Source organism: Onychomys torridus, chromosome 8 (genome assembly GCF_903995425.1).
Source record: "Onychomys torridus chromosome 8, mOncTor1.1, whole genome shotgun sequence".
In the NCBI taxonomy this organism is placed as follows: domain Eukaryota; kingdom Metazoa; phylum Chordata; class Mammalia; order Rodentia; family Cricetidae; genus Onychomys; species Onychomys torridus.
The window spans coordinates 86,630,485-86,651,355 of NC_050450.1; the positions used below are offsets into that span (position 1 = coordinate 86,630,485).

The window sequence follows — 20,871 nt, forward strand, 5'->3', positions numbered from 1 at the left end:
GGATGTCGTGGAAGTGCTGCTTATTTATGGGACATGTGCTTTTACTCTAAATGCCCCATTTGAGGTTTGAACCAGGGAGGACCTCATATTCTGTTTTTAAAAGGGGAGCAGATGAGGGAGGCACTGTTGACTGCGTTTGGGACCCTTTCCTTCTATCCGGTTCTTCCTGCCACGCTCAGTCTTTACAGGAGAGGAGGTGCCAAGTCTTACTGCAACATGATGTGCCCAGGTTGGATAGCACACATGGAGACCTGCCCTTTTCTGAAGGGAAACGGAGGAGGAGTGGATGTGAGGAGGTGGGGAAGATGGACTGGGAGGACGGGAAGGAGGGGAAACTGCAGTTGGGATATGAAAAAAATTTTTAAATGGGGGGCATTATAAGATCTCATATAGGCAAAATAAGTCCTTTTGGTATCACCTGTATATTTCAATGTTAAGGGAATGCAAATATTTCAGAAGTGCTCTGGGGAAGAAATGAATTCTTGGAAAAATCTAACTCTTGAGGAGGGTCTTGATGAACTGGCAGGATCTGGATTGTTCTGTCTGAGGAAGGAGAGAGGATGAAGGCTGAGAGGATGTGGGCAGGAAGAGAACGCTGGATAAGGGGCTTCTCAGACTCCACACAGCCTCACACTGTAATGGCCACACACTGGGGTAGCTGCGGTGGTTAAGATGGGCTTTAGTCACACGGGCTAGTTTGGACTGGTTTAACTCTGGTTCCATCCGCTACCAGTTGCGAGACCCTTCATGAAATGAACATGGTAACTCCTCACAGGGTCACTGGGACAGTGCCAGACACACACAACACCTGGCACATGCCAGTATTCTCTTCCTTTCCTTCCTTCCTTCCTCCCTCCCTCCTTTCCTCCCTCCCTCTGTCCGTCCCTCCCTTCCTTCCTAACATTATTTAGTTGCTTTGTGTATAGGGTACATGTATGTGCCACAACACGCTTGTTATAGTCAAAGGACAACTCATAAATGCCGGTTGGTCTCATTCTACCATGTGGGACCTCAGTTTTGAACTCAGGTTGCCAAGCTTGATACCAACTACCCTCATCTGCTGAGCCATCTTACCGGCCCCAGCTCTCCTTCACGGGGATCAAAGTTTATAAATGTCCTGTGTGCATTCAGGCAGGTTGTATCCCATATCATGGGAAAGAAAGATCTGTGGGGGGTGGGGATGGGGTGGGGAAGCAAAAAAAAAGATCCAGGCCTATGATCCCAGCTACCCCTGAGGCTCAGGGAAGAGGATCAGGCTGATGACCTGCTTGGGCTACAGAGAAAGTTCAAGGTCAGCCTGGGAAACTTTGTGAATATTTGTTGCCAGAAGTCACAGGTCTGGGGACAGAGCTCAGTGGCTGGGTGCTTGTCTAGCATGTGTGAGGTCTGGGTCCAATCCGAGTATCACAATCAAACAGACAACCCTTGAAACCCCACAGTAGGGTCAAATGACATTCTGAATGGCCAACCACACAGTAAATGCCAAATGCCTCTGAGGAAAAGAGGCCTTGGTGAATGTCACAGCGACGTGCTGGACACAGGCTGGAGGCAGAAAGGCCAGCCAGGAGAGCGGTCCATCAGATGCATTTACCTTGCATCCCCATTACCTTACAGACACGTTACTTTCTAATCTAATATCCGAGAGAAAAAAGAAAACAAAGAAAAGAAAAAATGCCCTAACTTGGCAACTCACTAGGAAGCAACAGAAACGATGCATTTGCCAAAGCAACCAATGGCAGTGATAGTATTTCCAGCTCCCTGGATGATGGCTGATGGTAGCAGTGACATGAACTGCTGAGTTCACACACACCCATCCCCCTGGAAACGAAGCAGGAAGGATGAAATCTGGTTCCTTAGACTTTTCAAGGTCATCCATGGTTTCTCAGTGTGGCTGGCCCTGCCAAACTTCCTACATCCCAGGAGATGTCCAATCTCTTTCTCTTTTCCTGCGATAGAGAGGCTGTGGGAAGTTTCTGGGGCTGGGTAGGCACATCACCACCTCTTTCTGTTTCTCCTTTCTCCTAGGAGTGTGCTTTCCATACCCAAGCTTGTGAATTCACACTCCACACCACCTGCATCCCCTCTCAGCAAACAGCTGGGATACATGAGTGGAAAGTGGCCAGGCGGGGGTGGGGGGGGACAGAACACTGGAAGAATGGAAACAGGTGACTGAGCTGTGCGGTTAGCGCAGACCATTGTTCAAGGAGGAGAGGAGAGCACCTCAGATCTTCATGCGCACACAGCTCACCCCATCAGATCCCCTCATCTCCCAGTTACCGTAACCTGATGGCTGCTGATGATTATCAGTCACCTGCAGACCCGATGACTCAGTGTGTATGAAACTCAGAAGGGGTAGGCTACAGTAATTGAAAAGCCAACAGCTCACGTTTCTCTAGTAACACACTCATAAAAAAGGTTAGTCAAACCACAGGAGTATAACTGCTTCCAAGGTGGCTCAGAGCCTCGGGTCCACATCTAGTCAGCTCGAACCACACCTTTGAATGATTCATGATACCAGATTCAGGCAGCATAGAGGTTTTCTTCTGGTGAAAACACAAATGGCATTAATGGTCCTAAGTCAGAAGCCGAGCCTGCTTGGTTGGGCCGCTCCTTCCTTATGAACCTCCTTAAAGGTGCTCAACCTACGTTTTGGTAATTCTCAATGAACAACTGCCCACCTGCATTGATGCATTGGGGGCTGGGCATGGCTGTTGGTTTTGACTGTCAACTTGGAAGCCTAGGATCACAGACTGGGCATGCAGACTTAGAACTCTGTCCTCAGGGCCTAGGGTCAAGATCCACTACAGAATCCGTTCACTTCTGGTCCTTACACTTCCCACAGCGCCTTATATATAAGATACCAATGATAAAGCTACTTTTCCTGAGGTCCTACGGTACTGGGTTGTGTTAGAGACTTAGCTCACTGCCACACTTTATCAGCCCTTCAAGGTTGATAGCTTTTAAGGTGGACTGTCATCTCTGACAGATGAGGAACTGAGAGCCCAAACAAGTGGCTTCCCTTTTCCAAGGTTGTCCATGGTGAACCGAGAACCAGGCCCAATCTAAGAGTCATGTCTCAGCACACTAGAGGCTTTCTTGCCCATGGTGGCTCAGCCCTCCACAGGCAGCGACTTCAGATACTCTGCTGGGATAGTTCCCGGAGCCATGGCAGAGGGCATTTAGTGGCAACAACTGTGGCATTGTATTCTTTCTTCTCACAATCATCGGCATCCGCTTTTGAGAAGCATCTACAATGCAGAGTTGTGATGCCTGCATCGTGCTTCACAGAGCGCCCTACACACACACAAGCACTCATAAAGTGATGGCCTAATATTGTTACTGATGCTCTGAGAAATACAGACATCACTGCAACCCCACAGACAAGATGCAGCGTTTATATTACTTCACTGCGAGGCAGCATCCTCTGACTTCATGGGGGAGCCAAGCATGTCGTCGAAAAGAGAGTAGGAGAGGAAAGTGTGGGACACTTCAGAGATGTGCGACATACAGCATGGGCACATATGCAGCTCTTCTTCCAGGTGTCCTTGGTTGGGGGGGGGGCGCAGTCGCAGGCACAGCCACAGCAAGAGGCAGAGTACTGCACAGGTTTGAAGCACAGAGTGGGAACGGGCACAGAGGGGGACCAGGGACAGGGATGTGGGAGGGAGGGCATCCAGACCCAGAACCTGGAAAGGGCCCAAAGAGGTGTGAAGGAGGAGGCTGAGGCAAGGCAGAAGTGAGCTGCACTGTTAAAGCAGGAGAGGCAAATGGGAGCAACTTCAAGGGGTTTTATTGTCTAAAGAGGAAGGCAAAAATGATTTGACCTCCAGAAAAACAATGCAAACCCAGTATTACAGTCAATGCCAGGTAATGGACATACATGGATTTGAGACAGGTTTCTCTGTGTAGCTTTGGAGCCTGTCCTGGATCTCTCTCTGTAGACCAGGCTGGCCTTGAACTCACAGAGATCCACCTGTCTCTGCCTCCCGAGTGCTGGGATTAAAGGTATGCCCCACCACCGCCCAGCACAAACACATGGATTTTGAGTCTTGAAGTTTCTCAGATCACTTAAGTATGTTTGTTTGTTTGCTTATTTATTTATTTATTTAGTTAGTTAGTTAGTTATTTAATTATTTATATTTTTTGACATAGGGTTTCTCTATGTAACAGTCCTGGAACTCGCTTTGCAGACCAGGCTAGTCTCGAACTCACAGGGATTCATCTGCCTCTGCCTTCCAAGTGCTGGGATTAAAGGCGTGCACCACCACCGTCCGACTTTAAGTGTGTTTCTTGCTGCCTCCTATTATAGCCCACAAGTATTTTCACTCACTTTACTGCAAGCACAGAAGGAAGGAAGGAGGGAAGGAAGGAAGGAAGGAAGGAAGGAGGGAGGGAGGGAGGGAGGGAGGGAGGGAGGGAAGGAAGGAAGGAAGGAAGGAAGGAAGGAAGGAAGGAAGGAAGGAAGGAAGGACAGGAAGGACAGGAAGGGCAGGGCAGGCAGATAAGCAAGGAAAGTAGGGTGCCCAGTGTTTGTGGTGTTTCTGATCTCAACCTAAGGGAAACTGGAATTACTAACATTCCCTCCAGGAGATGGTCAGCCGGCAGCAGGAACGGGGAGAGAGTAAACCCTCTGAGGGTGACAGGGAGGAAGCCTGAGCTGGAGACTACATTGTGTTGCTGCAGAGGTCTTTGCCGGCTGCAACATGCTGCCCATGCTTGAGTGTCACCTGTCCTCAAGGTCTTACAAGCCAAGACAGCTCTTTTCTCAAGGAGACATACTCTGGACACAGAACATCCATCTTCAGGGCTTCCCTGCCACCAGCTCTCAGGGACCAGACTTCTGGCGACCCAAAGCTCCCTCAGCACAGGCGCCATGAGCTGCCCTAGTGACTTCCTGGGGAAGGAGGGCCACCCTAGACTGCAGCAGCAGCAGACCAGGGTTTGGTCCTGCTCTGTCTAGCTGGGTCTTCCCAGTGCCTTGGTTTTCTCTCCTTCCTGAGTCAAAGGGGCTTCTCTGGAGGCTCTCAACATCCTTAAAATGTGTCAACACCTTAATGCATATGGAACCTGAGACTTTGGCAGGAAAGATGCCTGCTACTCCTCACAGGGTGTTAAAACTGCTTCCTGCTGCTCTGTTAACCAAAGTAGGTGACTTTTCCTTCCCTCACCTCACAGAGAAAGCTGATGGTGCTTGCAGAAGTGTCAAAACCTCACTCACATGTTTACCACCGGTGACAAAAGTCTTTTTTTTTTTCTTCTTCATGTTCTTTTCAACACGGGAATTTCATTAAAAAAGTAACACATGCATTTTTTTTTTTTTTTCCAAAAGGAGATGTGGTGAGTCCTACTCCCAAGAAAAATAAAAACCAGGAAAAAGGAAAACTCAGAAACGAGTTACATTTTTCCTCCTTGTGGGAGAGAAATTTGCCCTCTGTTTTGGGCCAACTGTTTGAGGCTAGCCTGGCCCAGAGGATGGCCGAACATTATTTACGATAGGATGAGATTCAGATTAGGATGCTAGAGGCAAGTCTGTCTTGTCGTTTGGAAAGAAATCATCTCGATGCACATGAGACACGCTGCCCCTGCCAGGGGAGGGGTCAGCTAACTTGAGGGTTCTGTTTGACCTTTGCCCTTACAGTTCAAGAGGCCAGGGCAGCAAGGGCTAGTGTGAGAGCTGTGTGTTCACTCTTAGCAAGGATTAGAGGGAGTGACTCATTCGTCACAGCCCACTCAGTGCCATTTCCCTGGCGGCAGGAGCTTTTTAGAAAATGGTGCCTTGGAGAGGAGAGGGAGGAGAGAGGAGAGGAAGGAGAGAGGAGAGAGGAGGGGACGCTAGCTTGGGCTTATGATGCCGCATCCCATATGATGCCGAACCACAGGGATGCTCTGTTTTCCTTCCCTTGATGCCACCGCTGTCTAGCACAAAGGTTGGCTCAGCTAAATGATCCAAGGAATTTCCCTTTTAAATGATTTTCTTTCTGTTTTTGGTGTGTGTGTGTGTGTGTGTGTGTGTGTGTGTGTGTGTGTGTGTGTGTATAACCTATATGCAAGTGAGGCCTGATGTCCGCCTTGGGTGTCTGCCTCAATCATTTTCCCTCTTATTGTTTGAGACAGAGTCTCTCACTGAACCTGCAGCTTCCAGTCTGGCTACAGAGGCCGGTCAGCTAGCCCTGCCTGTCTCCTGATGGTCTGACAAAAGCTTTCATGTGGGTTCTGCGAAGAGGGTGAACGATGAATGGGTCCTCATGCTTGTCCAGCCCCGGCTCCCCCTCTGAGACAGGGTCTCACTATCAAGCTCTACCTGGCCCAGAACTCTTTGTGCAGAACAGATTGGCCTGGAACTCACAGAGATCTGTCTGACTCCAGAGGGTCCTAAAAAAACCCATCTCCTAAGAAAGGTTTAGGGTAGGAGTTAATGCAAGAAGATTAGGAGCGGGCCCCAGAACAAGAGTGCTGGGTGTCTGATAAGAAAGCTCTCTCGTTATTTTCTTCCCTGCACCATTCCTGGAGGTACTACAATACCAGATCAATGGGTGGAACGGGCAGAGCAAGCTCCCATCCCAACTCCCAGCTCAAAAGAAAATATCCATTTAACATATTGTCCTCAGATAGAGGGCATATCAGATATTAAGCTGATAAGAACAGATACTACACTTGATCTTAGCCAAAAGGCTGAGAAGCATCATTTCTTTGCTTTCTGAGGCAGGATCTTATGTAGGCTGTCCTTGACATTGAGAGGATGACCTTGACCTCCAAATCCTCTTCCCTCCGCCTCTCAAACTCTAGGGTTACATACATAAGTGATGCCCCACCCCAGGTTACTATTTACAAGAAGAGGGAATGGACACAGGATGGATGAGCAGGCTGTACAGGCTATCCTAAGTAAACATATGGATGTGAGAAAATGTAACTATTTTATTTAGAGTCTGAGCTTTAATCATTTTTTTTCCTGAAAAAAAAAATGGAAAAAAAAGAACTCAATCCAACCAGCACAAACCTTTAGGGACTGAGAATGTTACTCACTGCTAGAACATTTCCCTCACATCATTGAGGCCCCTGGGAGCCATCCTCCAAACAAACAACCCATCTCAGAATCCGACACTGGTGTACAGCACAAAATTTCTATCTTTAGAGCCTTGAGAAGAGGTTTACACAGTCAGGCTGTCCTAAACACAAGCTGGTTCGGCCTGACATTTCTAATTCGTCTCCCATAGGTGGGAGGGGCCTTCTGATCAGGCCATCATCTATTCAGTTTTCTCATTCACGAATGAGTAAACAGAGGCCCACAAAGCATTCTGTGATTAATTTAAAAGGCTCAGAAACACAGGTAACTGTTCTCCTGATTGTGCTATATTACCATATGCCAAAAGAAAAGAAAAAAAAGAAAAAGGGAAAAAAGAAAGCCCTCACTTATCCTGGGCCCAGAAGCTGCTACTTCAGCTAAAATCAAGAGCAGCTCTGCCTATTCACCCTGGTGAGCGCCCTGGGCTCTACAGTTAGTTCCAAGCTTAGGGTCACATAGACAGTCCTAGATGAACTCTATGGGACGCTAAACTAAACCAAACTAGTGAATTTGGGAAAGAGGTCTGTAAGGGGGGAGAGGGGGAGGTGGTATGAGGGAGGGGGATAACAGAAAGCAGGGGGAGCTTAACCAGGAACATACATGAATACGAAACTGTCAAAGGACAAGCTTTACTAATAAACAAAAAGAGCTAACTCTGCTAAGTTCCCAATCCTAGTGCCCCAAGATGTGATGGTTCAGAGAAGAGAGAACCTAGACCTTCCAAAGTCCACATCTGTGGAGAGTCTGGAGGTGGTCTGAAACCCTATAGTCAGAAACCACCTCATGGCTCTAGAGGCAACAGCAGAACCAAGTGGATCTGGACATAGGAAACATGAAAACAGACAAACAAAACCTACCACAGTAAGGAAGCTTTGCCTTAGCCATAGGTTTAAGCTAACCGTGAGGACTAGGTACCTTCTCTCAAACCCCAGTGCACTGACTAAAACTGGACTGACCGAAACGAAGACTCACTTCTTGGATTTCCTCGCCCCTCTCAACCCATGCTCCTCCCACATCAGCTTCAGCCATGTCTAGAGTCAAAACAGCCCCTCCTCAGTTAAGATTCCTGTGGAGAGACTGATGACCTATGCTTTCTTTTGTGCTCATCAGAGTCTATGCACACAAGTAAGGTGCAAAGATACACAGGGAATGCTTTGGCATCCTGATTGATCTGCTGGGCTTAATCTGTCTGTGGGAGTCACCATATGCCCCCTTGACATGTCTCCACAAGGGGAGGTAAAATGATTAGGAGAGGGAAATTTCCTAACCAGAAACAAAGCAACTTCAATCTGACATGATACATTGGTGGGTTCATTGACTGACTGACAGATTTTTCTTTTTCAAGATAGGGTCTTTCATATAGCCCAGCCTGGCCCCAAACTCACTAAGTGCTGAGCATAGCCTTAAGCTCCTGATCCTCTGGTCTCCACCTCCCAAGTTCTGGGGATGTAGGAATAATCCACCATACCCTTAGATTACATCTCATTCATCTATTACCACACCCTTGTCTTTTGAAGACAGAGTCTCTCTCTATAGCCCCAGCCAGCCTGGAACTCACTATGTAGACCAGGATGGTCTCAAACTCCCACAGATCCATGTGTCTCTGCCTTGTGAGTGCTGGGATTAAAGATATGTGCTAAAATTCATTCTTGAGGTGAATAAAAGCATACCAAAAATATCCAGCTAATAACAGAAAAATAAATAAGCAGAAATACCAATTTCAAAATCTATGGGTTCTTTCAACATATAATTCAATTGAGTGTCTACTTACAAACTGTTACCTATACCAGAACAATCTTAGAGTTAAAAGTAGACAGGCACTCGGTACATATCAAAGCTACTAGAAGGAATGAATGTAAGAAAACTAAAGTCAGAATTCAGAAGCAGCAAGCAGCTTCACAAAAAGATATTAACAAATTTTAGAACATTATTAGATATTATTAGATATATTAGAGAAAGGTTTTTATTCACATGATAACTATTTTTGTTCAGAACCACCAACTTTCAATTTGTAATAAAACTGACACACATTCAGCTAAGCTGCTTACAAGTCTATTTAAAATACTATGGTCACAAGTGTGTAAACATCTGGGAGAATCATGAAATGGCCCCACCATTTGTAAGTCCCCAACACTTTAATGAACACAGCTGTCTCTTAGTCATCTCGTTCTGCCCTGGCTTCTGACAATGTGACAACCAAAGACATAAAACTAACTTCAGTAAGACAAGTGATCAAGTCAACCGAGTTATTTAAATCCACGGTTTTCTCTAGCCACTTTCTGTAAAAGCCAGCTCTCAATCAAATTCAAGAAAATATGGCGATGTGTTTTAGAACATTAAAAAAAAGTTAGAGCATGCTAACAGAACCAACTTGTAACATATCATTGCAAAATTTTACCAAGATGCTATCTTGAGCATTTTACTGGTGTAAGTTGCTTAAATCTACGCAACAGATGTCATTCAGAGCGAAGAGGAAGGAGCAGCATCTAACACCAACTCCATTTAAGAAACAATACCAAACGCTCCCGTTAATATTTTTAATTCTCTATCCCAGAGCCATCAAAATGAACCGACCACAGAGAATAAGAACACAATGGGGACCTTGTTTTAGCAGGCTGCACCAGGAAAGGCATGTGCAGTAAACATCCACATGTTATCTCAGTCAAGTAATCAGCAGCAAGAAAGGGCCGTGCATCCTTACCAATGAATTTCTGAGGCATTGAGCTTTTTCGTTTTGCCACATTGCTTGCTAATCTGTCCAGAACGAGCGCTCTTTCACTTCCCATCTCTGCTTTGATGTGTCTTGCTTCCACGCTCGCTGCTTTGGAAGAAGAGGGAGAAGCTGGTAAATGGGGCGACTGGGAAAGGGAAATCAGCTGGGAGAAGCATCCGGGGGCTGATGCACAGGGCTGTTACTACCTGTTGTTCCTGCTGGATTTCCTGCCCTGGGTACCCGCTGTGGTCAGTGAGACCGATTCTGGGGCACATTCAGATCTTGCAATCTTGTGCTGAGACGGGAAAGCCCGACTCATCCCCAGCTAGTGCCTTCATCAGCAAGAGGAAGTGTTGAAGAAACAGCGTGGACGTGGTTGGCTGCAGAAAGATAGATGGATGGAGGCCTTTGGCCCCCAGCAGCCGTCTTTCTGATTCTGAGTAACTGCATGTGACACCTGCACCCTGATATAATTCTTCTTAACAACTTTGAAAAAAAAAAAAAAGGCACAGTGCCCCAGATTTACTGCTCTGTTTATGTTAATGGCACTTTTGAAAATAGATACACTCACCCAGATAGCAAGAAATCTGCTCAGTGATTTGGGTATTGAAATACTGAGTCATTTTTTTTCTTCACTACGTTTCTCTCAGTTCTTAGCTTTCAAATTCCATTTCTCTGGGTTCTGTGTGTCGCCTTACATGTCCTCCACATCTCAAAATCATTTCCATTAAAGTGTCCCTGAGCCACACTGTTGTTTTGAAATTAAAGAACAATGTGTACCCTGTATTTCTATTATGTTTCTAATGAAAAAATGAGACTAGGAACTGAGGATGGGGATTGGTTATCAACCCACAGAAAGACATCTGAGTGTCACAGGCTGGAGTTCTCAGACCTGGCTGCAAATTAGTATTGCCTAATTGCCTCGTACACACCTAAGAAATATGTATAGGCAGGTTCCCTTCTCTCTGCAGAGGGGCCAGGACAGCAGTGCTTTCAGAGCTCACTAGATGATGTTAGAGGTAGCTACAACAGGACAAGGCAGCTCATGTCTGTAATCCCAGTACTGGGGAGACTGAGGCAAGAAGACTGCCATGGGTTTGAGGCTAGCCTGGGCTACACAGTGAGTTGCAGGCCATCCTAGGCTACCAGGCGAATCTCTGGGAAGGGGGAGCAGACATAATTTCAGTGCACTAGATGAATATAAAAATACTGCCAATACACGTAAATAGTAAAGTAGAACACATATAATTTACTTTGGTGTAGCCAGCAGTACCCAATGAGGCATCATCCTAAAGAGTGAAAATTCAGTAGCTGCTATAAATACAAGGCCTAAATCTTCATAATTCAGCAAATTATTTCGGTAAAAGACCAAAGAGTAAACACTGTGTATGATTATTTGTAAGCATTATTATTTTTGAGGCAGGGTCTTTCTGTTACATAGCCCCAAGGTTGGTCTCAAATGCATGGATACTTGCTTCCATCTCTCCAGTACTGGGATTACACAGTCGCACTACTATGCTTATGTTGGTAGTGACTATTTTTAAATTTGTGGGATCACAGTCCCTTTCTATATTAGTGTTTTCTGTTCTACGTCTCTTTTAAAATGTAAAAATTGGACCAGAGAGATGTCTCAGCCAGTGACATGCTTGCTATATAAGCATGAGAACTCGAATTTGGATCACCAGGACCCACCTAAAAAGCCCAAGCCTGTATGTAATCCCAGCCCTGGGGAAGCAGGAACAACAGGATCCAAGAGGCTTGCTGGCCAGGCAATCTAGCTGAATCAGCCAGCCCCAGGTTCCGTGAGAGACTCTGTCTCAAGAAATAAGGTGGACAGTGATTGAGAAAGACATTCAAAGTCGACTTCTGGCCTCCAGGCACACTTGTACACACACAAATGTGGACACATTCATATACCACACATACAAACACATACACACACACACACACACACACACACACACACACACACACACACAATAAATAGTAAAAGTCCTATATACAAACAGATTACTGCCGCGGGGTTGCGGCAGCAGCATCGCACGCCTTTAATCCCAGCACTCGGGAGGCAGAGGCAGGCAGATCTCTGTGAGTTCAAGGCCAGCCTGGTCTACAGAGTGAGATCCAAGACAACCAAGACTACACAAAGAAACCCTGTCTCAGAAAACAAAGTAAAACAAACAACAGATTACTATCTGCACTTGGCCTGAGGGCCATGATGTATACACCCCTGCCCTAGCAAACATATGGTGATAATATGAACAAGTCTCTGGTTTTTTTGTTTGTTTGTTTGTTTGTTTTTGTTTTTTTGAGCTGAGGATCAAACTCCAGGCCTTGTGCTTGCTAAGCAAGCACTCTACCACTGAGCTAAATCCCCAACCCCATGTCTCTGTTTTGTCTGAGAACTTCAGAGAGTCTAAACTGAAAATCCATACATTTTTAAAGTGTCTAAAGGAGAAGAAAATGTAATTAGTTTAAAGTAAATGACAGCTACAGAATAATATACTCCCCGGCCCGGTGCACACACTGGTTTGGGAACTGTCTGCACTTGTCCTGCAGTTGAAGAGTCTGAGGTATGTCATGTGAAGAGATTCCAACATACAGGGCCATCGCACATCCCACGGCCTGTCAGACACATGCCCAGAGAACAGGACGCTGGCTACCTTTGCAAGAAATGAACAGCCCAGAAAGATCTCAGGGCAAGACAGTCAGGCTGGGCCAGAGTCAACGCCAGATTAGAAAATGATCATTCCAAGTATTGATTGTTTTCCACTCCATTACCATCATCAAAAGAACTCTGTTTCAGGTGTCAAACAGTGTAAAGCTTTGTGTGGTTTTTAAGATCAGTCATAAAGGAAATCTGTCTCCAGAAGTGAAAAAACAAGTATTGTCACAACGCCAACATTGCTTGACTTGTCCAAAGTAATTCTTGGCTCTAGAGAAACACATCCTTACTCCTGGGCCAGCTGACAACAGTGATGTGTGCAAATGAAAACTCTATGTTTAGGACCAGGGTCCTAGGCAGCTTTCAGACTCAGTAACATCCTTGGACTTGGGCACTTGGTAACAGGGCCCTGCTACTGAGTGAAGTGGGTCGAATTCTGTTCAGTCCAGAGACAGGATAAAATGGCCAAACAGGAAATGATCACACATATCTCCTTGCACACAAACCACCGCTAGATGTGGTACTGCCCAAAGCCCCTTGAGCAGAGAGGCGAAAGACAGCCTGGGATTTGAATCAGTTTCCAACACAAGGGATGGCTGGGGTTTTTTGTTCTTCCTTTTTCTTAGAAGTAGGGTAAAGGTAGCCATGTGTGTCCTCTAGGAATGTCTGAGAAGGTTAGGGTCACCACTCCTGTATCTGTTGTTGAAATGATTTAGGTTGAAATGAGGACAAAAAAGCACTTGGGGAATTTTCCCTTTTAGCCTCACTTCACCACTGTGTTTTGTCCCTTTCAGACTCTCCCACAATGGCCAAATCACGACCTAGGACCTGCCCGAAGCATGACGCCTGTTTCCCACTCATCTCTTAGGAGTCACTGCTCATATTTCACCAAAGTCACCATCACAGCACGCAATCGACATCCTCTGTGTTCGGGAGGATGCTGAGGCATGGACACATTGACCTAAATAACTGTAATGAGGGCATGTCACCAAATGGCAGCCTTCTGAGATAACATCACCTTTTTCATTCCTGGTTACCCACCAGGCTGGTCTCGTCATTTCCAGATAACTCTCACCATGTCAATCAGTGACCAAATGGCTGACATTTAAGAAAGTAACACTCTGGAGTGTTCATGGGTGAGAAGATAATCTGAGGCACAAGGGAAGGCTCTCCTATTTCCACAGCTCAGCTTAGAGTGAAATGCCCCCCCACCCCCCCCCCCCCCCACTGCTCCCTTCCCAGACCTGTCAATCAGAACACTGACTCTCCCAACCTCGCAGACACACCCCAGGGACTGAGTTCACCAGTTCACCTTCACAGACTTAACTGCTCTCCAACTGGAGAGAGTGGACAAAGGCCAGTCAGCAGCGAAATAGAGCACTCTCTTATTTTCTTGCCCAGACTTCATGTCTTTTGACCTCTGAGCTGTCAGATAGCTAATGTCCAAAGCCCTGGATGGGCACCAAGCCAGTTGTCAGGGTTAGCTGAGCTCTGGGATGGTCCAGAGAGTACGCTGACAAGACAAAGACAGAGGAGGACCTTCTGATTTTTGGTCCTCCTCCACATTGAGGACTCAACCGTCTCTTCACACAGTCTAGACTCATTACCTCGCTACACGGAGTCTCAGAAATATAAGTGGAGAGAAACAAGTTGGGCAAGATGGCCAGGAAAGACGATAATAGGTTAAATGATGCAATAGGAAATCCGTTCCTAGGTGGTGTTTGGCAGTTTAATATTGCCAGGGCGGGGGTGGGGGATCCAGGATGGTGGACATTGACACATTTGGTGCCTGGGCAGGCACAGGGGCAGGGCTGCAATTCTGGATCACTTTCCCTTACATCTTTTGTCTATCGTGTAGTAGGTAGGTGTCAGTTTTCATTAGCAGCAGCTATTCTGTAGTATTAGAAAAATAATAAAGCATCATTGAGAACCACAATTACAAGAATCATCTATTGCCTTTAATCCCTGTACACGCCTTAACTATGAACTGCTTCCGTGATGCAGGTTTTAATCTCAGAGTGATTGTAGCTTTGACTATGTGATCCAGTTTTGCTTTTGTTTTTGCAAAATCCTTCATTAGGGCTCCAAGTGTTAAATGGAGCTTAAAGCAGCCATTGCATCCGGTCTCCTCTATGGTGTGGTCAGCAGCTAATGAAGGCAGGAACAAAGTGGAGTCATTGTGTAACAAGATTGTCTAACAACAGATTGCTATCAAAGGCAAGGCAGGTTCAAACAAAAGAAGTTATGTGAAACTGTTGCCCTGTGGAGCAAGTAAGATGAGACTGTTAGGAATACAGACGGGGTGGGGTTTTTGTTGGTTTGTTTTTTAACTTTTAGAAGAAAAAGTGTGTTATACTGGTAAAAAAAAAAAAATGCAATTTCATTCTGAAACCCTTGTGCTTGCATTGTGAAGCAACGAGAAAAAAGAAAAAAAAAAGATTTAACTCCTAGACTCATAAATAAACACGATCAATTGTTCGCTTAGGGTTTTTTCTTTTGGACAGAGTCTCTCTATGTAGCCCTGGAACTGTCTACCCAGCTGGCTTTGAACTCACAGAGATCCTCCTGCCTCTGCCTCCCGAGAGCTGCGATTAAAAGTGTGCACCACATGCGGTTTTAGTCACTTACTTTATAAATGCTATTATCAGCGGTAGAGTGCTTGTCTGGAATGTGCAAGGCCCTGGGTTTTAGCTTCAGCAATGGAAACCAAAAGTCTTATTATTGCTTGAACTCGTGATTATTCACAAAAATTCTGGCTACAAGTATAATTTGTGTGAAATGAGGCTACGTTAACGTCCTGGAGATCGAGGAGGTGAAGTCCACGGTCATCTGTTGCTTCTTCTGGCCCTCTGTACTCCACTAGGCAGCAGGAAGATTGTGACAATGTCACTCATGGTATCTGCTGTGGAGACTTGGCTGAACTTGAGCTAACTCATGGGTCCCCATGATTGACCAGTGGCTGCATGCACTGTGCGTTCTTCAGGGGGAGGGGCCCAGCTTTTCCTCATCTTCCCACACAGGGCATGGCACTCGCAGAGCTGAACCAGCAGTGTGTGGATAAAAGGAAGGACCAGCAAGACAGAAGTCCTGTCGCTGCTTCGCATTGACATTCTTCCGGAGGCTGGTCTTTACGTCCAGGCCTTTTCATCGGTGGCCTTCCAGGGAGGCCTGCTTTCCAGGAGACACAGCTCTGTCCCCGCTTGGCACTCTCACTGCACCGCTACTGAACTTTCTTTTCTCTCTTTTGAGGTCTTGCTATCCTACCCTCCACCTCAGCCTCCTGTTACCACACTCACCCCACTTTGGTTTAAACGTGTGCCTGCTCCAGGCACAGGAGCATTTTAGCGGCGACATGAGGAATAAAGATTTAGGATGTACCGCCCTGGGGCTGGGAATCAGTATAGCTGCTTGAGTTCCTAGTCTACACAAAAAGACCTGGGTTCTAGTCCCAGTACCACAGCGAACTGGGCATGGTGGCACATGCTTGTAGTCCCAGGACAGAGAGAAGTGGAGGCAGAAATTAGAAGTTCAAGTTTAGGGGAAAAAATACTGCATTGCCGGGCGGTGGTGGCGCACACCTTTAATCCCAGCACTCGGGAGGCAGAGCCAGGCGGATATCTGTGAGTTTGAAGCCAGCCTGGACTACAGAGAGAGCTCCAGGACAGGCTCCAAAAGCTATACAGAGAAATCTTGTCTCGAAAAACAAAATAAAACAACAACAAAAGTTTTTACATTAGGAACTTGGCAAAAATGTGTAGGCACTATTTAAAACATAAGAGACCCAGTGATATAGTGCTAGCATGTGGTATTTATACTTAATTAAGCTGTGATTTTATCCATTATGGAATATTGGTTAAAAAAAATCAAAGTCAGGCATGGTGGCGCACACAGCAGAGACAGGTGGATCTCTGGATGTTCAGGTCAGCCAGGGCTACATAGAAAGGTCCTATCTCAAGAAAGAAAGAAAGAAAAGAAGAAAGGAAGGAAGGAAGGGAGGGAGAGAGGGAGAGAGGGAGGGAGGAAGGGAGGGTGGAAGGAAGGAAGGAAGGAAGGAAGGAACAAAGAAAGATCAAAACTTGCTGACTTGGTTAACCCTTGGCTTTTTGCTGAGACTTACAATATGTCACACACATCCATCCAACAGCCCTATGGATGCAAATCAGCTTAGTCGGCTGCTCAGCGCCTCCTGCTCCAGCACCCTGAACAGCCCAAATACTTCTCTTGGTAACGTTTTTAAACTTCAAATTCCTAAAATGGCATGGGGATGTGAAGTAAAAGTTACTTCAAAAATAATCATTTCAGTATTGCATATGGGATAGAACTTACTGATTCCCTCTCCCGTTTCAAGGAGAATCAAGACACACACACACACACACACACACACACACACACACACACACACACACACACACCACACATACACACACACACACACACACACACACACATACACCCCACACATACACACACACACACACACACACACACACACACACACACACACACGTATATGTAAGTGTCTAGTCAGTATATGTTGTTTTATTTCTTTTGCTGTCCAGATGATATATGATTACTAAAATTATAGTTTATTATTTCCCAAAGTGGAAAATAAATCCCCTACTAGATGATGAGTAGGAAAGTACAATGTGATAATCCATACAATGGACTATTATTCAGCTCCAAAAAAGAATGAAGCACTACTACATGTTTCAACATAGATGAAACCAAAAGCATTACGTTTATTAGAAGAAGAAAGACTTACAAGGCTTCACATGATGTGATTGCACTTATGTGAAATACCTGGCACAGGGAAATCACAGAGCCAAGGCAGGTGAGTGGTTGCCAGGCATGGGACGGGGAGAATGATTGCTGGTAGGCAAGAGGTCTCTCCTGGGAGGGGGAAACGTCCTAAACTAGATAACCATGACTGTACAGCTAGCTTGCTTATTTATTTATTTATTTGCCTTTTTTTTTTTTTTTTTTTTTTTTTTTTTTTTTTTTTTTTTTTTTTTTTAAGACAGAGGTTCTCTCTGTAGCTTTGGAGCCTGTCCTGGATCTTGCTCTGTAACCCAGGCTGTCCTCAAACTCACAGAGATCCTCCTGCCTCTGCCTCCCGAGTGCTGGTATCAAAGGCATGCACCACCACCACCTGGCTTATACAACTTTATTTATTTGTTAATTTATTCTTCATTGTTGTTTTCTGAGAGTCTCTCTACATAGCCCTGGCTGTCCTGGAACTCAGTGATTCCCCTGCCTCTGCCTCCCAATGCCAAGATTAAAGGGTGTGCCACCACACCTGGCTGTTACAGAATATTGATCTTAAGTTGTACTTTAAGAATAAAAAATACTGCCAGACATATACGTGTGTGCAATGTGTGTGCCTGCGTGCACACACAAACCAAACCAAACAAGCAAACTAAAGCACTAGTGATTTTTAAGTTAGTCACTGGATTTTGACAAGTCTTTGTTTTCCCATCTCTAAATCGAGAAGGTAGGATTAGATCACTACTAAGCATGCCTGCCACTTGAGATGGCAAACACCAGGCTCCCGTTGTTTTTCTGGAGGTAGCAAGCAGCCCTCTTCAGAAACAAGGAGGAATGGGATTCCTTGATAAAACTCAAGATGCCATCAGGATGGAAGGTAGGAACAAGCCAAGACCCATGGCTTCAGTTGGCCAGCACCTAAACCAGGAAGCAGGCTTAATCTAAAGCCCTAGTTTCCTTCTACTCCACTGGGTGAACACCCAGGGTTTCCGCTCTGCTTCTCACGACACTCACATTGCTCTGTCCCACCCTGTAATCATTCTGCTTTAGGCCATTCAAAATGTTCCAGTGCAGTTAGTTACTGCTGTCAATCACGAGGACTGCTTCCCATTCAAAATAAGCCCTTGGTTCTCGTAACCGATCCACCAAGTCCCCACCGCAAGCTGAAGGACCAGGTTCAGGGTCAAACGGGATGAAGGATGACTGCCAGAGACGCCATACGAGAAAAGCGTCAGGCTAACTCAACTAAGGATGAGAAGGAAATAAAACCACGCTGGACATGGAGGAGGGTTTTAATCTGTGGCCAGGAGGTAGATAATTTAAATCCCTGGGGAAAACAGGAAACCCCTCAAAGCCAAGTACAAGCATCACAGTAAGTCACATGTGCAGACAAGGACATCAGTGGTGGGCCCCATGCAAAGGACATCCTTGCATGTTGTAACTGATTCTTCCCTAACCACTCCCCAGCCTGTACCACCCTCCACCCCAGGGGAGGGGGGCCCGCCCCCAACATTGCCATTCCATCACAGTTAGGAAACCCCGTGGGCTCTAACTCCCATCACGGCCAAGACACAGTTTCCTTCGGCTTGAACGCTTGCCACGGATTGCTAACTGGTTTCCCCAAGATCTATCTAGCCTTGTCCTCAATGCAATCTATTCTCAGGAACAAAGTAGGGTGATGACTTCCAAATGAGCAGTCCGATGATGTCACCTGTCTGTGTGCAAAGATTTTCAGTTTCACTCAAAGGTCTTTGCGATGGCCTACAAGGCCTGATAAGGTCTAGTCTCCCCCCTTCCCCTCTGGCTTCACATCCCATTGCTCATTCTGTCCCAGGCACACAGGACTCTATTTACATAGAAGTCGGAGCGTCAGGACCTTTGCATGTAGTGATCCCCAGTGATCTGTGGGGCTCGCTGCAATGCCCAGCCAGCCCATCAGAACATGACCTGGTTGACGCCTTCCCCGGGGGCCCCCCTTACCCTACACTCTCTGCTCTATTTTTCTGCACTATCTCTCCTTGCTTATTCATTCTGTCTATAATCTGTCTCCACCACCTAGGCGGGCAAACTGACGAGTCGGGGGGAACGAGCCCCGGGGAGCTTACCGGCGTCCCCCAGGTCAGAATTCTGAAGAAACGTGCGGCATCGTTCTTTGTGCTCCTCCAGGGAACTCCTCTGCTTGTAGCTCCTTCCGCAGAACTCACACTTGTAGGGTTTCTCCACTAGAAGGAAGACACAGAGCGCTCAGGGACCCCACACACCGAGACCCCGGCTCTGAGAAGACTGGTCTCTAGGAATGAGGCTGCTGGCCTAGCCAGCCCTCCAAGTCTATCACACCAGTGTATCAAAAAGGATGGCCACCTGTCGAAAATGGAAGGCTCTGCAGTGGGCGACTGCTGTTTTACTTAGGGTTTGGCTCCAAGTTAAATCTTGTTTCTTTTTGATTAACAAAAAGCAGGTCCCAGGGCTGGAGAGGGGGCTCATCAGTTAAGAGTACTGGCTGCTCTTGCAGAGAACTGAGCTCTGGGTCCCAGCACCCACATGGGGTGGTTCACACTGGCTGCAACTCTGGTCCCAGGGGACCTAGAGTTAAAAATAAAGGTTGAGAGACAGAGACAGAGACAGAGTGAGCAGGGTCCTTTATTCTTCAAGGAGGGTAGTGTGTTATAAGAGTGAAATGGGGCCAGCACAAATGGGAGACTCTGTGAGTTTGAGGCCAGCCTGATGGACAGAGTGAGACCCTATCTCAAAACCAAACCAAACCAAATTATTATTTCTTGTTGTTGAACAATGGTTCAACAGTTAAGATCACTTAACTACTGGGGCTGGAGAGGCTGCCTAATGGTTAGAGCACTCTTTGCTTTTGCAGAGGATCCGGGTTTGGTTCCTAGTACCCACATGGCAGCTCACTACCATCCATACTAACTCCAGCTCCAGGGGATTTGATGCCCTCCTCTGACCTCCTTGGGTACACATATGCAGGGAAGGCACTCATTCATATAAAATTAATGGAAATGGGAAGGCATTCTTCCTATTTTGTGACATCCATCTAACTGTAAGAAAGAAAGCAGGTAGTCTGTGAGCATTAGAATTGGGCTAGCGACTCATCAAACACCCACAAGTTTGGAGCGTGGGTGCCATTCTTGTCAAGTGGCTTTATACAAGCATGGCCAAAGACAGGGCTGATTAACAAAGAACATTTTAAATAATAGGATTAAGAATGAAATGCAGTAGCTAGGCGAAATTACACATGCATTTAATCACAGCACTTTGGAGGAAGAGGCAGGAGGATTTCTGTGAGTTCAAGGCCAGCCTGGTCTACATACTAAGACCCTGTTTGGAAAACCAAACAAACAAAAAGAATGAATTGCAAAAATGACTCCAACTAATTTTCTAAAACAAATCAAAAGTTTCCCCATAAGTTTGCCTATATCTCTTGATAAAACTCAACCTAAAAAGTTTTCATCGTTTTAGAGACTGAAATGTGTTTTCCCTTTTTCTTTTTGTTATGCTGGGGGGGGGGGGCGGTGTCAAACCTGGAGCCTTGTGTGAGTCATCTGGCTCCATCATGAAATGCTTTATTTTCCAGTTCCTCTTGCTTTGGGAGTAAAAGCAACCTCAAAAGATCCTTATGAAATCTCATACCAAAATAAAGCACAGGTTTGC

The 20,871-nt window shown here is 46.1% G+C and overlaps 1 protein-coding gene and 1 non-coding gene across 2 annotated transcripts in view; both read right to left on the minus strand.

Annotated features, from left to right (window-relative positions):
- Ikzf3 (IKAROS family zinc finger 3) overlaps nucleotides 1–20,871 on the minus strand; it is a 95,084-nt gene that overhangs the window by 8,072 nt on the left and 66,141 nt on the right. Inside the window, exon 6 of the mRNA XM_036194613.1 lies at nucleotides 19,311–19,427. Coding sequence (XP_036050506.1) covers nucleotides 19,311–19,427 — 117 coding nt within the window. The remainder of the gene's footprint in view (nucleotides 1–19,310; nucleotides 19,428–20,871) is intronic.
- On the minus strand, nucleotides 6,489–6,684 carry LOC118590571. Its single transcript, XR_004945845.1, has one exon. It is a non-coding gene; the product is annotated as a U2 spliceosomal RNA (small nuclear RNA).